Raw genomic sequence first — 20,664 nt, 5'->3', positions numbered from 1 at the left:
CCATATTCCAATGTTTTCGAATTGGTGCAGAATCATATATTGCTAACAAGTTGATTGAAAATGCAATATCAAGTCTTGTACAATTTGCAAGATACATTAAAGACCAATTGTACTAAGGTGTGGTATTTCAAGATCAATAATTTATTCATCTTCCCATTGAGATCGAAAATGGTTTCTCTATATATAAAGTGATCGAACAACCATTAAAGTGCTCAAATTGTGAGTTTTATCCATATAAAAGTGTTTCAAAACTTTTTTTTATATACGTAGATTGATGAACTAAAATTTTATCTAAAAAATGTTCAATTTACAAACCAAAACAAAATTTGATTTTTCCAAAATTTTTCATTTCAAATTCATTTTCAAATAAGTTGCAATTTTTTAGAGTTATTCTAGAGTCCCAACGAGATTTAAGTCGTCTATGTATACTGCAATAATTGCAATTCCAGACCCTGACTTCTTAATGAAAATACATGGACAAATTAGATTATTTTCAAATATTTTCTTAAATAGATATTCATTACGATGATTATACCACATGTGTCTGGATTGCTTTAGACCATACAATGATTTTTGTAGCTTGATAGAATAAATGCTACCAGATTTTGCATTATAATGTTTCGGGTATTTTATATCCTTCAGGTATTTTTATTTATATATTGTTATCTAGTTATCCATATAAATATGCGGTAACTACATCCATTAAACGCATATCCAAATTTTCTATGACTATTAAGCTAATAAAAAAATCTGAATGTAATTGAATCCATTATAGAAGAATATGTTTACTTATAATCAATACCAGGTTTTTGCAATAAATCATGTGCAACAAGTCATACTTTATATCTCACGATTTCATTTTTCTCATTACGTTTACGTACAAATACTCACTTATATCAAAATAGGCATCATACTTTTAGGTATTTAAACTACAGGTTCAAATACTTCACGTTTACAAGTGAATTCAATTATTCATGATTTGCATTTTTTCATTTTGGCCAATTATTTATACGTCGGTATTTTGCAACAGTTTGTGACTTAATTTCATCATTAATTCTTGTAATGTCAATGGCAACTTTAAATGAAAATATGTTGTCAACAATAATTTTATTTCTATCCCACAATTCTCTTGTCTTTACATAATGTATCGAAATATCGTTATTTTCAAGTACTTGTTCTTTTCAGGAGATAGCTCTTCAATAGATTTCTCTTTAAAGATTCTTTTTCAGAAGAATTTGGTATTGAAAGTTTAGATTGATCAATTGATTTTCTTGTTTGTTTTGTAGGTATGGCTTATTCAGGAATACCAATTTCTTTTTCTTTTGCTATTTTCTTTCGATGAATCTTATCTTTTGCACCAATATGTCTTCCACGCTTCAGTCATATCTTATATTCATTTGCTGCTTGATTTATTGATTATCCTACAAAGACTTTAATTCTCGTAAATATATTAGCAGCTGGAATATGAGGTTTTATTATTTTCTTATTATCTGTAAATGCATAAGATAATTGATTCGCAATATCTTACAAATGACTAATACTCTGAACTTCTAATTCACATTGATTTGTAGATGATCAATATGAGATAATGTCAAAGCATTTCATATTATTTCTCTTTGTGCTTCAGGCACATTTTCTTCTCCTAATGGGGAGAAAATTGTTTCATCAAATTGATAATTTTTGAAACATGCCTTAAAAGTATCATCAGTTCAAGATTCAAGCTATCTAATAATAGAAGAATAATCAAAACCAATATAAATTTCAAGTCTTTTTTGAGGACTCATCTTAGTTCATTTGGGAGGTGAAATTGAAACATAGATAGCATAACAAAAAATACAAAAATGAAAAATATTTGGTGGTTGACAAAAAGCAAATTTTAATGGGGAATATTTGTTATTGGCAGTTGGTCTAATCTAAACTAATGATGTAGTATGTAAAATTATATGTCCCCAAGCAAAAACGGATAGTTTTGTTCACATAAGCAAATGTGTAGCAATTAATTGTAGTTGTTTAATAAACGATTCGACCAAACCATTCCGAGCATGTGCATTGGCAACTGAATGCTAAACTTGAATTCTTATTGACATACAATAAGCATAAAAGGCTTGAGATTTAAATTCTCTTGCATAATCCAATTGATAGACTTGATTAGATAGTCAGAAAATTGAGCTTGTAATCTAATTATTTGTGCAATAAGTCTAGCAAATGAGTAGAGAGTAGATAAACATTTGACTACCTAGTTGATTCATATATTAAGACCATAAAATAACTAAATGGTCCACATGGTGGATGTATTGGTCCACATATGTCTTTAAAAATTGAATAAGTAGATATTATGAGATTAAAAAAAGAATATACAAGACTTATAAACTCTATGAAGTCATATAAATTGCATTGATACCATAACATTTTACTTCGAAGAGTATTGTATAGAACATATGTTATAACATCATTCATAATAATATCAATATTTATAAACACATCATGCTGATATGATGACTAGAAAGTGACCTTATAAAATCGTAGAAAGAATTATAGTAGTAAGAGAAATCTCACATATAACTTTCAATGTCAAAGATCATAAGAATTAAAAGACCACGATATCTGAAATTGGTTCTTCGAGGGACTAAATATTATTTCTCTCAACTTCTTTATTGTGTGTCTACAACAAATACTTCTCAAGACACTCTTTTATACGCATAAGAAGATACATGATATTAAATGAATACATGAAAATCTCTTTCTTGGGCTTCTTTGAATCTTTCTACCATTTTTCAAGGTGCGCACAAGCTAGCTCGGACGTTCAAGGATATAAAAAAAAAAAAAAAGTTAGGGAATGATAATACATGAAGAAAGGGGATACATGAATATGGGAAATAGGAATACATGAATGTTTTTTGCAAAGATTGGTTGAGATAGACACCAACTAAGATTGATAGAAGTTTTAACCTATCTACTAATCAATGCCATAAAATATAGGTCATATGGAGCAGCTTTCTTCAAATAATACATATTTTTTCATGAGAGTTTTTCTTTTTGACAATTAATAAAAGAATTTTATTCCAAGTAATAGGCATAACCTAAGTACACTATATGAGGGCAAGAATTATGGAATTGATAATTTTTATGAGAGTTTGAAGGCATGAATTATGGAATTGATAATTTTTTATTCATGTCCATAATTCATGCTATACTCCAAGATTATGTCCAAATCTTTTGAACTTCTTTGTTTTCAAACAAAATTTACAAATATTATTTGGAACGTCCACCAATTCAAAATTTTAAACCAATATTCAAGAGCCTCATCTAATGTTTCCAACCTGAATTTAATCTCTATTTGACTTATTAATCACATGCAAACCAATGAATCTCTATATAAAAGGTGCCATGCCCCCCATAGAAGGGAATATGTGTAGCATTTATTTGTATATTCTTCTAATTTATTTAAGGAAGTATCAAACACGATGGTAAAATCTCACAGGAAGGTGGCTACAAACAGGAACACCAAAGGGATGCAATATCATATGGGTGGCTTATAGAAAATATTTTTTCAATTAATCAACCATTAAAATAGCTGAGCACATCACTTGAATTAAAGTTGTAAGTTGATCTTCTTAGGCCATTTAAATATGCATGACTCCTCAGTAAACCTGAACGCCTCCCAAGTCTTTTTCTCTCTTAGCCCCAGCTACCACCCTTATAATATCCTCAATCAAAGTAAAACTCCCCATTATATCAACATGAGCACCAATTTGGGTGCCCCAACCTTCTAGCAGATTTGGTGGAGTACACTGATCATTATATTCCCCAACGCATGTTCGATTCCCTGAAGGATTAAATAATGTTTTCCCTCGCCAACCTTTGGCACACATGAAGCCTGCATTTAATTAGGCACTGTCTCATCTGATCCCACATCATAGACTCGATCTGTTAGACAGGCGTCTTCATCTTCATTGTCAATCTGAAATGAAATGTAGGCTATATAGCATTCAGCAGAAGGAGATAACTTGTAAGCATATTCTCTTTCCGTTGATATGCCAACTCCATACACAAAAAAATTCCACGTCAGGGGCATTTGGTAATCTGCTAAGCCAAACCAAAGTGAGAGAACAACATTCACTAAGATTTTTGTTTTGAACGATCCTTGAGACTAACTCATTGTCAATGAACATAGACCCCACCAGAATTTTTTTCCCCTTTTGGAGTAGCCACAGCTAGCTAGCTAAATTGAGCAAGCAAACAAAAAATGTATCAGCCAGGGAATAAAACACTCCAAAGTAATTATTTGAAAGGATGGACGGTACCCGAACATTATACCATTGGCAAGGAAAGAGGAAAATAATAAATATTAAGTATAGTAAACTACTGATAATATCATTTTTAAGCATCTGTCATTGCCATTATATTGTGCTGGATTGGTTCAACGCGATGAACAAGGGTTGTATATCTAGACTACTTAACCATAAAGAAAAAAACCTTGGAGAACCTTACTAAATATAAGAGGATATTAGAATCTAAAATCAATGAAGAATCAATCTTGTATGCAACAATGATGGTAACTTGATTCGTTCAAAACCAGTTAAGATTTCTCTAGAACCAAATGCTCTCACAATCTTCAAAAAAATAGATTAATACAAAAAATGGCAATATAATCAAGGTCTATAAAAGCTAATCTACTTTTAAAATTTACTAACATCAAACTTTTAGTTGAATAAGCAAGCCAAATAAGAGGATGATTCATACACCAAGTTATTCAATTGAAAAATGAGTTCTTAAATTGTTAACAAGAAGGCCATACAAACAAGAAGTGACAAAGAAGACTCAAAAGTCAAAATAACCGGTATACAAGGATTCTAACCTTGTCTCCAAGGGATTTGGCAAATATTTATAGTGTTTGTACTCTAGGTCATCCAAATTGTCAGCAATTCCATGAGAAATGAATACTACCACGTGCCATCATTTTTGGAGCAACAAATTGAAGAAAATCTAAAATTGATCTGGCAAAGAAAACTTATGTTCTGTAACAGCTCTGATTACCCTCAATTCCCATGTCATGGTCTTCAGTCTATGTATCACAACATGTAGTATTTGCAACATTAAGACCCTTAACCCTGCATATTAACAAATGGTTAAGAACATAAGTTTACTGATCTTGAGCACAAAAATTTAAACGGACACCTGTTTTTAAGAAGTTGACCAGCATTGAGCAAACCATAGAGTGGAAGTCATTATATTTTTGTGCAAACTGGAGCCATATAGTTTACTTTTGGGAAGAGTAAGTAACATATTAAACATGAGCTCATCCAAAGGAAACCAAAGGCAAAGTATACATTGTCCTTCTCTCTTTGGCCCCTCTTTCTATACAATTCTTACTTAGGTTCGGTTTGGCCACTAATAATTTTGAGATGAGAATTTTGAGTTTTAAGATTAAATATTAAAATATTATATTTTAATATTATTATTATTTTAAAATTTGAAAAAGTTGAATTATTTATTATATTTTGTATGAGAATTTGAGAAAGTTGTAACGATGAGATGAGAATTTTGAATTTAAGATGAGAATTTTTAATGACCAAACCGAACCTTATTTTTAGTGAAAACTTTGGAAGGCCTCAATTAAGCTTCAACTATAATATTATTTTACTTTTTCCTATCTTTCTCATTTATAAACCATATGAGAAAGGATAGGGGGACAACACATATCTAGAATAAGAGATTCACGAGCATTCCTGAAAAAATCTTAATTCATAACTATTATAAATATAATGTGAGTGTGTGTGGATATGAGTACAGAATTGGATCGACCACCAAAGACACATGATCAGTTATTTCACCAGCTTTTTTACTTAGTCACCATGTTTTATAGATTTATTCTCTCTCTCTTTTTTTTTTTTTAAATAAGGATTTTATTGATGAGAACTAGGCAAAGCCTACGTACACGGGTGTTTTTAGGATTTCTATAATCACATTTCCATGTGCATGCAACTAACAACCTATAAACTCACTAAACTACTTGTCCATCCTAATTTAGTATTAACTTTTAGCTTAAAATCCCATCAAGTATGATCCACTTTGGGGGCACTCGAAAGATTATTTGAGATATCAACCTCCAAATTTCAAAACCTATAGTATGTCCATGTCATAGAAAATGAATTTGGGGAATTACTAGATTTGAATATAATTTATAGCCTTAGTTGAAAGTCGGTCCTCTCGATCTCAGATGAGTGTGTCATTGCCACATCTTTGCCAAACAAATATAATCCTTCTATAAGAAACAATTTTTTAATGTGAACCCAGACTTCCTCTTTTTTGTCTTGCCAGCTGAGCATCATTACTTCTTTGCCTTTTCTTACTAGGAACATAGGCTTCCTCTGGTGACCAATCATGATCACCACATATGGTGTCCCCATCTTTTGGTATCATCGACATGATTGAATCCCAATTGCAGAACATCCTCATTACATGTTGCAATGTTTGGAGCTGAAGCCTGAAACAGATTGTTATCCAAGAAACCTGGTTCCCTTTTTTAAAAATACAAAGAAAACAAATTGGTTGTAATTAGGCAAACAAATTTCCTACCAACATCCAAATAATATAACAGTTTCAGTCTAAACTGGAATACACAAACAATTCATTTTCAATGCATATTTAATACAAATGATAGAAAGTAATAATAAATAAATAAATAAAACCTGGCAACTGCAATATTCTTGGATTCAGCAGAGAAAAGCCCTGCACAGCTCTTGGAACACCCAAAAAGGGTCCACCAATGTTCATCATTGTCTTTATATGCTCAGAACACCAATTTTCATCTACAAGCAACTAAAGCCTAAAATGTTCCAAATTCAAATCTGCTAATCCACTATGGCAAAGCCCCAATCTGAACAAGTTTGGCTCTGGAAGACTATTCAAATGTCTAAGATTTTAGCTAACTTTTACTTCTAAATGCTAAAAGCTAATTTTATAACATTGTGAAATTGACTAAAAATATATATAATGTCATCATAGGAAGTGATATGAATCCACCAAATGCTTTTGGTTTTAATCATCACCAACTACACACGTTGACTCAAAGTTTCTCCAACATTTGACGTTAGATATGGGAGCTTACGGGGTGATTGGTGTTCCAATGAAGTAAGATGGACATATGAAGTGGGTGTGTGGAAGTTTATACGCCATGGCTAGACATATTTTCTTGCTAACTGTAGGTTTGTGGTGGGTAGGGGCACTCAAGTCAGTATTTGGCACGACATTTGGTATGGCGAGGTTACTTTGAAGAACACATTTTCTTCTCTCCAGGATTGCGTTTGACAAGGACGCCACATTTGCAGACAATTTGGGCATTTCCTCTAACTTCACCAATTGGTCAGTGAGATTCATTCGAGCGACGCAGGATTGGAATTGGGAGATATTGTAGATTTTTATAGCATGTTGCATGGGTTGAATCTACATGCTGATAGAGTGGATCATTTGCTTTGGTCATCCTTAGGGAATAAGAGCTTCTTAGTTTGTTCCTTTTATAAGGTACTATCGACACATCCCCCTAATGCATTCTCTTGGAAGTGGATATGGAAGACCAAATTCTCCTAAAAAGAGACTTTCTTTGTTTGGCTAGCATCGCACGGGAATATTCTGACTATTGATAAGTTGAGAAGGTGCAGTTTCTACTTAACAGACCAGTGTTTCATGTACAAACACAACAGTGAGTCTGCAGATCATATACTTATTCATTGCGAAGTAATAAAGGTTTTATGGGATGACATCTTCACAAGGCTAGGTATGGCATGAGTAATGCCTAGAAAGGTGATAGAGCTTTTGGCATGTTGGAGAGGCATCCAGGATAAGGGGCAGATCGTGACTATTTGGAAGATGGTACCTCTTTGTCTAATGTGGTGCACTTGGAATGAAAGGAATATTTGCTGTTTTGAGGAGAATGAACGTTCAACGAAAAGGTTTAGGGATTTTTTTATTTATCATAATTTACTTATTTGGACTTCCTCTATTGTACTGAATGGCACTTCTTACAATAATTTCTACGCTGCTTTTCGCAACTCTTAGCTTATCTAGGCACTTTTGTATTCTCGTGTACTGGGTCTAGCCTACTTCTCATGATTAATATATTTCCTCTTACTTAAAAAAAAAAAAAAGTTTCTCCAATATAGTTTACTTGAGAAAATAAATTCCCAACCAAAGTCGATGGGAAAAATTTCCTCTTTTTGCCAATTTGATATAGTCAATTGAAGTAAAAGCATCTTAACTACATGTGAACATTTCGTATGCAAGGCAACACCATTTGAACATTTCCTCCCATCTTGACGCTCGGCGGGTTTGACAGCAGCCTCGGGATCGCCTCCGTCATGTACTGGGGGAAAGACGTCGGCATGGTGTTGTACAAAAACAACAAAACCCACCAAATCATGCAAATGCGGTTGATAAATCAACAACAATTGTCCACGCACGACCACTTGCCCTTCTTCTCAACCTTGTAGGCCCTTGATGTTTCCTTCTTCTTAAGACCACCCTTCTTATTACCAATCTCTTCTTCTTTTTTGAATTTTTTGCTTGGGTTAGCGACATTGACATCTTTTGCTTTTCTTTTCCATGAAAACAAACACGGAACTGCGGGAGGTTTCAGTCCATTTGGTAGCCATTGATTGGTGGGACCACTCAATCTGGGTTGGGCCGCTAGGCTCATTTTGGGAACCAGGTACGAATAATGACTTGCAGCTATTGATTGGTCGTGGTGGGTGACGCAGTTGGTGGGTCCCGGTTTGAGATAATGCATGTTTAAGGTGATTGGATTTGTGGGTCCATTTTGTTTTGGGAATGAGCTAATAAATGGATTTCCTTATGTGTAAGTCATGGGTGGGCCTTGAAACCCATGTTTTGTATGAAGTTTTCCAAATCTGACACGTATCCCATTCCGATGTCTCCTTTCTATTTTTGTTCATGAACAACTAGCATACAACAAGCTGTTTACAACTAGTATACACACGGTCGTATCAAATGAATGGTAAAAAAATGTACCTATTGTCGAAAATATAAGATTTAAAACCTATTTATTGTATTTCTCATACTTTTATCATGATATTTATTGTTTATTTACTCATGTATCATGGGAAATCCTAATATAAACATCTTTCATATTATGGATGAATTCAAGCCTCACTAATACATTGGTTTGGATGACTAAAAACTCGTTTGTTTTCACAATTCTTTCCAACTTATTTTATCTCATCTAATTAATATAATTTTTTTAAATTTTTATACAAAATAAAATAAATAATTCAATTTTTTTAAAATTTTAAAACAAAAATAATATTAAAAAATATATTCTAACAATATTTTATTTATTTTTTAACTTTAATCTCAATTCAATAAACTCATCATATCTCATATCATCTCGTTTGCAAAAATAAATAAAGCCTAAGTATAGAGTGTTAAATTTAAATTATAATACAAATGGTTTAGTACAAGTCATTTTAGAATCTATAAGTTTTGCATAGAATTCTTAAAAAAAATTAAAGCTATTATTAAAAAGTAAATATTGTTGCGTGGGTATTGGATTTAGGTCTGGTTTAGTTAGCCAATTCAAATGAACTCATTTCACATGGAGGTAATTAAAATAATGCAAAATAGTAAAAAATAGTGAAAACTAATAGTGAATAATATAAAACAGTAAATGAGCATTACAAAATTGATATAAATAGTAATTAAATAGTTCAAACAGTATATAAACAGTACAAAATTGGCAAAATAGTGTCTAAATAGTAAGTGAACATTATGAAATTTGGTACTCTCCAAATCGTGAGATTTACATTTTTTTTTTAAATTTTGAAAAGTAAAAATTATTTCATCTCATTTCACTGTCTAAACATATTTTTTTATAAATTATTTTATCTTATTTTAATTTAAAAATTTTATTATTATTTAAAATATTTTATCTCATTTCATATAAATTACATAATTAACCTTTTTCCTTGTAATAAAAAATGTTAAAAGTTTATACATTTTAAAACATACATATTATTATTATTATTTAAAAAAAAACTTGCATTTTCGGTCCCCTGCTACTTGAAATGCAGTCCTAATCTCAGGCGTGATGGGATGTGATGTGATTGTCATTTATGTTCACAAATTGGGAAAATGCATTTATTTAAGAGGAGTGGCCTAACACGTCTAGGTTTCAAGAATAACAGTACTTGATTCTTGTGAACCTTATTACTTCTACTGCTGATCTGGTCTGGTCTCATCAATGTTTTGGTTAAATGCTTTTTCTTTCAGATAATTGATTCTTGCTGGGGACAATACATGACAGACACGACTTCAGTTCATAGATTGCCCCCCGGCCCACAAAAGCTACTCGAACGAATTATAAACAAACATGAGTCGAGGGCATACCCACTGGGAGAAAAGATATGGAGCTGATTTATTATTTTTTTAAAATTTCTATAATAAAATTTTAAAACAATTATAACTTTTAATCTAAGAAATATAAACCAAATTTTAACTTTTCTAGCTCTCAATATATAAATTTTTTTTGTGGTGGGCAATGTTTTGATATGCACATTCATACTATCCGTTTGACAAACAAATCTGTATCTTAGATTATTGTCTAAAACAACACACAAAACTCCAATTCTTATGGAGTGGAACACAAATTCTAGAGATTCGATCTTAGAGACAATATTTTTTTTGAAATATTTATTTTTTCCTAATACAATCTAAAATAAATTAAACCTAAAATTCATGAAAAATACAAGGAAAATCGAAAGAAGTCACACAAAAAAAGGAGCCTAGATGGGCATGTGAGGTACACGTGCCGTGCTAGCAAAATGGCGAGTAACAGATCTAAAATGCCGGTGAACCTGGACCCCAAAACAGCCACACATGATGGCAGAAAACCTCCTTAGATGAAGGTGCGTGGGAGTTACGTGCCAAACTTCAACTAGCATGTGTAGTTCATGTTATGCCTCTTTCGACGAAGTTCTTTACCCATTTGACAGATCGGCGCCTTGGACATATGGTGATGTGGTGTGTGTTATCCCCTAGTTCCCGAAGAGCTGCAAATTGACTCCTCCTCGACTTGAAAAAAATCAAAAAAATTAAGAAAAGTAAAAGAAAGCCTAGAAAAAAAATAGAGGGAGAAGGGGAGGAGGTCCCTTCGCTGAGCAGTTGTGGCGAGTTTTTTTGTTTAGAGAATAGTTGGACCTTCTCTGTATAGAAAGAAAAGGGACCTTACGGGTTGTATGGCACAGATGAATTTAAAATGTCAACTTGACCACCCTTTTTTTCTCTTGCCATCCGAAGATCTTGAGAAATTGGCACTCTTTAATTTGGCACGTGACATATCCGTGGAGAAAAAAATTCGCATTATATTAGACGTTTAGCATAAACTTGTGCATTCTTACCTCTACACGTATATGGCGGAAGAAAAAATTAAAGTTCTGTTGAATTTTGGGCCTCATGCAATATGCACGTTCACAATTGGCAACCCAAGGCAATAATGAATAGATCATGTTTCCTTAGATTTTCACGGTCGATGGTACCAATATGGGGAAAAAAAGCCCTCTTTAATGCATGGATGCATGCATGGACATTTTGGCATCAATGCAATCGACAAATACGTGCAATTCTCGTGGGTATGCAGGGTAGAAGAAGAAGATAAGATTCACAATTAGAGACACAGAACTCCAGTTAAATTTTCACCAGCCACCCACTTTTTTTAACCCTTTTGGTACAACAGTGCCATTAATCACTACTGTAGCCCTAGGGAGGGTCATCATGTTGAATAATTGAAAGCACCAACTCCTGCACGCACTGCACTGCACTTCATTTCCGAGTTTCTCTCGACTCCCCTGTGTGCCTGCCAAAATTCCTGTAGTGTTGAGGCCTTAAAAAATCAAACACCAAGTATCTTCTGCACATGTTAGCGTATGGCAATGTGGTCCACAACCACAGACATCATCAATACCTTCCTCTTCCTCGTTAGGGAACACCTATTATTTTAAGGCCTCGGTTTCCTGCAGCGGCAAGCCACCCTGTTCCAGTTTCTTTTCATCTTTCTTGATATCACCCATCCTTTTCAGAGTATACGGACATGCACTGTAGACTGTAGTTTCGACCTACGAATTCTTTTCACTTCGGGCTCTATGACTTACGAAGGGAATTAAATAGGACTGGATTCCTCTTTTGAAAAAAAAAAAAAAAATTGGCATGTAGTTTATGGACAACGAAGTTCTGTTGCTAGGGGACTGTACTCTTTTGGGTGTGGATCGGAAGATTTGGCTTTTCACAGTCAAATAGGGTCATAAACAAACTTTGGCCTTGGCATTACAAAGTGACAAATTAAGCACTGCTGTTGAGAGATAAGACGAAGACTTTTTCCCCCACTTTCTTTCACTTCAGTATAAAATATAGTGGATTGTCTTGGGTTAAATAAATATTTGGAGATACTGAGTGTAATGGGTCCAAAAAGAATGTGATATTTTCCATCTTTTTAGTGAACAGGCGTACAATAATAACCGGAAAGAAGCTGAATTGGGGAGCAGGGAAACAGGCAATTTGTGGTAGGGTCCTAGATCGTGATTTCCCAGCACTTCCGCCTACCTCATGTGGCCCATAATCAAGGCTAAGACCTTCATTTTCTTGGCATGATAATGGGTTTTCTTGAACACATTCTATCCGTCTCTCTCTCTCTCTCTCTCTCTCTCTCTCTCTCTCACTTTTAAAGAAAGAATCTAAATCCAACCTAAATAAATAACTTGGATACGCATCTCATGTAGAGTTGTCAATGCTAAACAGCCTATATTTCGTAATCCTCTGCATATTTATTATCATAAACATGGTTTACGAGCCTGTGAACACCAAAGGGGTAGAAAATTTGGAAAGAAAGAAGAATTTGAAAAGACAAGGTAGATCTAGAGCAAGGCCAGGACTTAAATGTTGTGGAGAAACCGCGTGACAGCAAAATCTTCATTGCTACTGTATCTTGGTTAATAATGCAGATGATTCTCTCTCTGCTTACCTGTGAACAAACTAAAAGTTAATGCCAAAACTCAACATATTGTTGTGTCTTTGAAAAAGATCCGTTGTGGGTTGTTTTTGCACACTTCCTCACCAAACCATCTTTCCCCATCTGCAAAAGACTCAAAGGTTATGCATCACTGCGATATCTTTTAGGTTAATTTGTCACCACCAACAAATAAACAAGAGAAAAATATTGATGCATTATATAAATTTGAAGAAGACTTCTTAGACAGACCAAACTTCATGGTTGTGAGATTTGGATCACTTTTGAAAGGTCTCTGGCTTTGTGTTTTTTGAAGCAATGAAAAAGGTTCGAAGACATTATGCTATTTTCAACTACCTAGAGACGTAGCTGTAATCACTTACCACAAATCTGTAAGCTGAAAATATGTCGAAAAGGCTATTGCAATAAATGGTTGAGATGTTGATGAGAAATGCTACCCCGTTTAGGATGGGAAGATTTTAAATGAAAAATAAAAATTAAATAAAATATTATTTTTTAATATTATTATTTTAAAATCTAAAATTTGAATGATAACCATCAACCACTTTTGGAGAATATTTTTATAATATTTATTATTGTTGGTGCAAAAGTTTCAAATATTCTATTCGATGTTCATAAAATATTATAAGTATCACCCAATATATTTATCTATTTACAGCATTAATTTGAATAAAAAATTTAAAGAATCTCGATCCATCCAACTTAAACCCCAAGTGGATCGGGTGGGGGGCCTTGGGACGAACTCATTAAAGATTATTTTCCTCAGCAAAAGTGGAATTTTTATAAATAGTTTTGGACCCAACATTTCAGAAAATTCTGAAAAGTAACTTACAAAGTTGAAGGAGCATGTCAATTCCCAAGAAATACACAAGCCTCTTGCATTCACCTTTTTAAACTTCATTGTGCATTCCGCGATAAGCGGATATATAGGGTGGCGCTGGTGGCGTTCGACCCGAAAAGCGTCCCACGCGCGCACACGCTCAGCGCTCTCTCTACTTCTAACCCCCACGAGATCGCAACCCGAAAATTAATTATCCTACACGGCAGTCACGGCCACGGCCAACTTGTTCAGAAAAAAATTGCCCAAATCTCGATGCCTTGCCTTTGGCTATAAGCAAAGAGAGAGAGAGAGAGAGAGTGTCCATTACTCATTCTAATCGGCACTCACACTCAAAAGATATTTTATCGATCATTTATGGCATTGAAAGGGTAGGAAAAAAACTGAATGTGATTTGAAGCATTTCGAACCAAAACAGCCTTGCAAATCGCCCGAAACCATGCTCTCATAATGATTCGTCCATTAATGGTCACCTTTGCTACCTTGCTTCATATTACGAGACTCCTCGTTAACAAGTTAAGCTTCGTTTCTCAACGTAAGTATCAGAGCCTAAAGCTGCCTTTTTTGGCAGTAATTCTTTCCGCAACCCAAAATCTTTTTCGTTAATCTTCTTGTTTTTCAGGGTGTGAGGAATTATCACAAGCTGAAGCTCTCTGATACAGTGATTCAAGCATATCTGAGACTTTAGCTCTGACCCAGAAAGAGATCGTTCAAGTTGAACGAGGCCTTCTGATCTGGAGCTTTGGTGAGAATTCCGAGGATGCTTACGTGTATAGCGTGCTCGAAGCAGCTCAACGGCAATGGATCTCTGCACCAACAGGACGAGGATGACGCCGTTGGGACCCCGAGGACCAAGCAAGCAGTTAAAACGATCACTGCACAGGTACACTCGAAAGTACTAGTATCTGTTTAATTCTATGAAAAATGTGGCAAAGTTGAAGGAAACCCAAGTTCTGAATCGTATGGTTTTTCTTGCTTAGAGGCTATAACTCGAAGGAATATTACCGTTCTAACCCAATACTTACTGTTTGGCTTATCTGAGTTTGTCAGTATTTTGTAAAATGAGAAAATAGATGGGAAACAAGAAGACCCAGAGCGGGTTTTCTTTCATATCACTTTGATTTGTCGGCAAACAAACAGAGGAGACGAGACCCAGAGTTCGTTTTCTTTCATTTTCTCTAGAACCGTCAGTAACCAAAGAGAGGGCATGGCTTCTGTTCCGTTCTTAGTTTTTGGGAAGTGACGATGGAGAATGAATATAATTACGCTAAATCTGCAACGACTCTATAATCTGGCTAGGATTTTGAAGACTTGCAAACCATAATATAGTTTAAAAAAAACCCGGATTTTTTTTTTCCTTCCATCCCTCATTCCTCCTTCATTTTATTGGGGAAAAAGAATCTTGGGGTGTAAAGTATTGGTTCCGCTTTCAGATCAAGGATATCGCATTGAAGGCTTCAGGTGCTTACAAGAATTGCAAGCCGTGTGCGGGATCACCGAAGGATAGCGGGAACGGGAACTATGCCGACTCTGATGCAGGCTCAGTCTCGGCGAGGTTCCACTGTGCGTATCGCAGAACGGGGAGCTCAAACTCCACTCCGAGGATGTGGGGGAAAGAAATGGAGGCAAGGTTAAAAGGGCTTTCAAGTGGAGAAGGGACACCTGCATCGGTGAGTGGACGCACCGAGTCAATGGTGTTCATGGAGGAAGACGAGCCTAAGGAATGGGTGGCACAAGTGGAGCCTGGTGTACTCATTACTTTTGTTTCCCTGCCTCAGGGAGGAAATGATCTCAAGCGGATTCGATTCAGGTACTTTCTAATGTTTAGAATTGATGTGATATTCTTAAAGATTCGGATTGTTTTTCTGAGCATGATCAGAAGTTTGTGGTGTGGTAGTGAGAATTATGGTTGAGCTATTGCCATATTGTCCTTTGTGGTTGGATTTTATCATTTTAGCATTTTGGTTGAACTTTGGTCTTGGGAATTACTTCATCACAGTCGTTTGTATGCTAACTCGCTTTGTTGCATTCGTCTTTTTACTATCTCACGTCAGCATACAATGGTAAAATAATGTTCTTTATTTCGAATCCATATGATAAAACCAACAAAATTCTGACTGGATTTGAATTAATAGCTTTTTAATTAACTTTTTTATTTCTTGGAAAAAAGGATTTGAACTAGTTTTATCGATATTTTGGAATCAGTATTACTACTCTGTTTCCTTATATTTAAGGATGATTACAACAAAACTACTGTTTAACATATGCATTTTAACGGTATAATACAATGCAGATAACGTTAGGGGAGGTTTGGATAGTGAGTTGAGATTAAAGTTGAAAATTAAATAAAATATTGTTATAATATTATGTTTTAATATTATTATTGTCTTGGGATTTGAAAAAATTAAATTGTTTATTATATTTTGCGTGGAAATTTAGAAAAGTTGTAATGATTAGATGAGTTGGGAAGACTTTTGTATCCAAACTGGGCTTAAAATTCTAGGGGCCCCCAACCTGAGCTCTCTCTAGACATCCAAGTTGAAGCCCTTTAATTAAATAAATTTTGAGAGTCAAACCACAATGGTAAATAGCTAGAATCAGTTTGGTAAATAGCTGTTGACTGGATAAACTATTCAAGGAATGGATAGTTCCATTCCTACCTCACGATGAGCTTCAGTGGATTTTGGCTAATTTCAAGCTAGCTTTCCTCAAACCATGGACAAGTCGGTTGAACTAGCAGCCATGTGTACTTGTTCCCTGCCTTTTCATCGTTTCAAATAGCTTGAACTTTTAAATAGTCGAAATCTGCTCATTTGATTTTCAAGCATCCTTCTAAGGATGATTTGTAGTGGATGGTTGTGGTTTCTAATTATCATTTTTGTAATTTGATTAGCCGTGAAATGTTTAATAAATGGCAAGCTCAAAGATGGTGGGCAGAGAACTATGACAAGGTCATGGAGTTATACAATGTACAGAGGTTCAATCACCAGGCTGTCCCACTTCCAACCCCGCCTAGGTCTGAAGATGAGGTGAGCTTTAACCCAATGTAATATGCAAAAATTTTACCATTAGCAACACAAGGAAAACAATGTTCGAGTAGTTTTTCTTTCACTTATACTTTTTCTTGTTTTTACTATGGCCTGAATGCTTGCTTCCTGGATATGCTGGGCCTTTATTTTTAATCTCCTATCACTTTAAAATCATTCTATTTTAATTATTCATTGAAGTCATTACTGCTCTCTCTCTCTCTCCCCCCCCCCCCCCCCCCACAAAAAAAAAAAAGTCATAGGCTATGTTTAGATGTTGAGGTGATCTTTGATAATTTGTGAATGTAGTGAAAAAGTAATGAATAGTAATGAAAAAATAGTGAATAGTTTGTGAATAGTAGTGAGACTACTTCACTTGCCAAGCAGGGTCTAAAACGTTTTTTGATTTCATGCACAACTTCACACCCATCAACTGTGGGATGAGTCATGGCATAATGGATTGTTGCCTTCACATTATATGTAAAAACATCACAGACAGCCATTTTATATTCTTTCTTTCTTCTTTTTCTTTAGGTGAAATCTTTCATTTCAGTGAAAGCCAGGATGATTTGTATTGATTGGCGTTTAAAGTACTTTCTCTCTCTTTCAGAGCTCAAAGATTGAATCTTCCAGGGACAGCCCTGCGACTCCACCACTGAGCAAAGAATGCCTGCCCCGCCACTTCCAGCGTCCACTGGGAATGGGCTATTCTTCATCGGATTCACTTGATCACCACCCTATGCAATCTCGTCATTTCTTTGACACAGCTGGTCTAGCTTCAACACCTAAACTTTCCAGCATCAGTGGAGCAAAGACTGAGACCTCTTCTGTAGAAGGATCTGTCAGGACCAGTTCATCAAGAGAGGCAGAACGCTCTGGAGAGCTTTCTGTGAGCAATGCCAGTGATTTGGAATCTGAATGGGTTGAAGAGGATGAGCCTGGAGTCTACATCACAATTAGAGCACTGCCAGATGGCACCAGGGAGCTTCGACGCGTCCGATTCAGGTAAGCAAGTTTCTGTACATGGCCTGGTATTTCGTTTAAGAATAGTGAAATCTAATTGTCTGCAGCTAATTCATAAGTTAATTCCAATACCTTGCAAATGATAGAGAAAAGCTAAAGCCACTTGTAAAACTGGTCTGCATATATTACATCATGATTGACCTGGATTTTAAAATTTCAATAATCCGTTTTGTTTTCACACACATTTTAATCAAATATTTATTTGGATTTCCTTGTTATGCAGCCGAGAAAGGTTCGGAGAAATGCACGCTAGATTGTGGTGGGAAGGAAACCGGGGTCGGATACAAGAACAGTATTTGTAACTCAGTGAAACTTTGAGGTGGTTGTGTCTTACCCCATGAGCAAATCTGGTGACCTGCACAGCTTCAATACCAAATCTTTTAAATGGCAAATATGCCTTAGATACCTCTTTTGTGTTTGTTAACCTTTATTATTATTATGAGATCTAGTTTCTCCTCTCTTCTCTTCTTGGGTAGATACCGTTTAACTGCTGGTAGCTTTGTAATTTGGGTAGCGGGGGCACAAATGAAGGTTAGGGGAAATGTTAAATTACCACTGTATACCTCTGTAGACTATTATATACCGACTGTACAATGTGGTTTATTTATTCTCATATTTTCTAAGTGGAAACAAAATTAACAAACAAGCTAAGTGATGTGATGTGATGGCCAACATCATTGACATTGTTGTCATATGCCTTGTGAGTAGCAATTGCATGGATAACACTTTGAGCATCATTTGCATAACCTATAAATTTGAGTATGAAGGTCTCGAGTTCATGTGGTGGGTATCTCATGTTTTTCAACAATCCCATGCACTTGAAGTGAACCAGTCTGCTATCCTTTACATTAGAAAAAGCTCCATCAAAATGCCCTCCTTTCCGGTCCTCGAGTGCCAGGGATAAAATTTGATGAATAACATTGTATTTAATACATGTTGCAGTAGCCAGGTGCCAGCGTGTACTTACATATTTTGGATATTGTAAAACAGAGAAGAAAACCAGAGAAGAGCAAGTAGAAAACTCTGGAAAAATGAGATTTCAAGATTCCTGACTTTCTTGATTTCTGTTCATGTACATTATACATATGACTACTGAATGAATATATATAGTTAGTTTATTTACACGTGATGTATTTCTATTGGTAGTTAATTACAAGTACATTACACCATCTCTAACAGATATCAAAGCTGTGTCTCCGTTAATAAGCAATTTGCATGGCTTCATCGCTAAGCTGGCAGAGATTGACATTAGCAGGAACATTGATTCTTGAGAATGATGCCATCCATGAAAGTTAAGACCAAAACTGCACCATGTTACAACGAACAGTATGCCAATATGTAGTGAACAGATCAAAGGCAAGGGAAAAACACCCTTTCTAGTTTCTATGGGTTTATGTGTGGAAAATATAAGTCATGCATCTAATTATCTGTAGTAGAAAGACAGTGCTATGATGGGTTACCTGCACAGATAGATCAACAACTATCTATATGGGTGAGTATGCTAGAATTTGTAGTGAGTCTTGGCCCTTTTATAAACTTAATATTTTAAAAAAATTAACAAAAAAATAAAGGTCAAAATTCTTTGTTGGCTTCTATGACGGTTGAGATTTTCATTATCTCAAAAAGAGTAAAGATGGATTAGCCTCAAAGATATACAAATGAAATTATGAAACCCTTAATGACCTTCTTCAAGTGTTCACATATACAAAATCTCAAGAGACTGTTGAGTAAGGGTCATTAACAATTATACTTTTTTGTCATATTTAATAAAATGGGACTGCTAGGGACACTGAGAGATGCATCGAGAAGTTCTACTGATAAGTGCAAATGCACTTTTTTATTTTCATGTGTTTTTTTCAAGCATTTTGAGATCATTTTAAATATTTAAAAAAAGTACAAACTTATATAAAAATATTTCTTTAATCATTAAATTAAAAAAAAAAAAAAAAACTATCAATAGCCTTTATCCGGTGGGATAAGCATTCCCCTTAATTAATATTATGCAAGTGTTGAGAAAAAAAACTCATAAATTAAACATCATTTTTTTTAAGAAGAGTGATACCCCAAATTTTATTGAAAATCCTTGTTTATGGCAGATGAATATATTTTACAAATTAGGAAAAAGTTTTGATGGTTATATAAATATTAAATCCTGAAACTAAAGCCCTTGCAAATATCATAAAAACACTAATCCATAAATGAAACAGAGAACGAAACTAATATCATATATATTATTGATCTTGGAGTGCAATTTGAGTGGGATGATCATCCAAATTTGTAGTGCTCCAGGATAAAGGTGTTATTAATTTATGAGTCTTGCTATTGGTACTGATAGCAAGACCGATAAACACATTGTTAATGTTGTGTTTTGTATGTTTGTGGGTTGAGTTCCAACAACTCGGGTCTTGGGCTTTTCACTTGCACACTTAAGAAAACACAAGAGTGGGGGGCTTTGGTGTAGGTCGGGAAATCTCTGATACTTGAGTCAGTATATCTCCTTAGTAGTATGTGCAAGCGTTTAGAGAATTCAGAGAGTTCTTCGTACCTTGGAATTGACAATTCACTTAGTCATAATCTTTTAATGTGACGTGGCTCATGGGGCGGCGTCATTAATGCAGCGTGGAGTCCGGGAAGTGGTATTGTTAATACGGCGTGGTTCTTTGACTCACTTTACTCTGTGGAAGTTCCTTGTTAACCTCCTTCATGCCTACTGTTAGGAGATCGAGAGTTTACAGTATCTCTCA

The 20,664-nt window shown here is 34.8% G+C and overlaps 1 protein-coding gene and 1 pseudogene across 2 annotated transcripts; one reads left to right on the top strand and one right to left on the bottom strand.

The window, feature by feature from the left end:
- Nucleotides 1–3,641: 3,641 nt before the first annotated feature.
- LOC122300812 lies at nucleotides 3,642–8,785 on the bottom strand (annotated as a pseudogene).
- A 5,076-nt stretch (nucleotides 8,786–13,861) lies between these two features.
- Nucleotides 13,862–18,566, top strand: LOC122280963 (protein Brevis radix-like 2). Of its 2 annotated transcripts, none has more exons than XM_043092129.1 (6): nucleotides 13,862–14,386; nucleotides 14,494–14,754; nucleotides 15,305–15,681; nucleotides 16,765–16,900; nucleotides 17,508–17,902; nucleotides 18,144–18,566. In XM_043092129.1, exons 2-6 carry the CDS (start codon nucleotides 14,632–14,634, stop codon nucleotides 18,220–18,222), a joined length of 1,110 nt encoding a protein of 369 aa, XP_042948063.1. In that variant the 5' UTR covers nucleotides 13,862–14,386; nucleotides 14,494–14,631; the 3' UTR covers nucleotides 18,223–18,566. The 2 variants fall into 2 exon arrangements, with proteins under 2 accessions (XP_042948063.1, XP_042948056.1); XM_043092122.1 differs by having other exon boundaries at nucleotides 13,863–14,406.
- The last annotated feature ends 2,098 nt before the right edge of the window (nucleotides 18,567–20,664 follow it).

The sequence above is a fragment of the Carya illinoinensis genome, chromosome 1 (assembly GCF_018687715.1).
Source record: "Carya illinoinensis cultivar Pawnee chromosome 1, C.illinoinensisPawnee_v1, whole genome shotgun sequence".
In the NCBI taxonomy this organism is placed as follows: Eukaryota; Viridiplantae; Streptophyta; class Magnoliopsida; order Fagales; family Juglandaceae; genus Carya; species Carya illinoinensis.
This window is presented reverse-complemented; position numbering and strand designations above follow the sequence as displayed.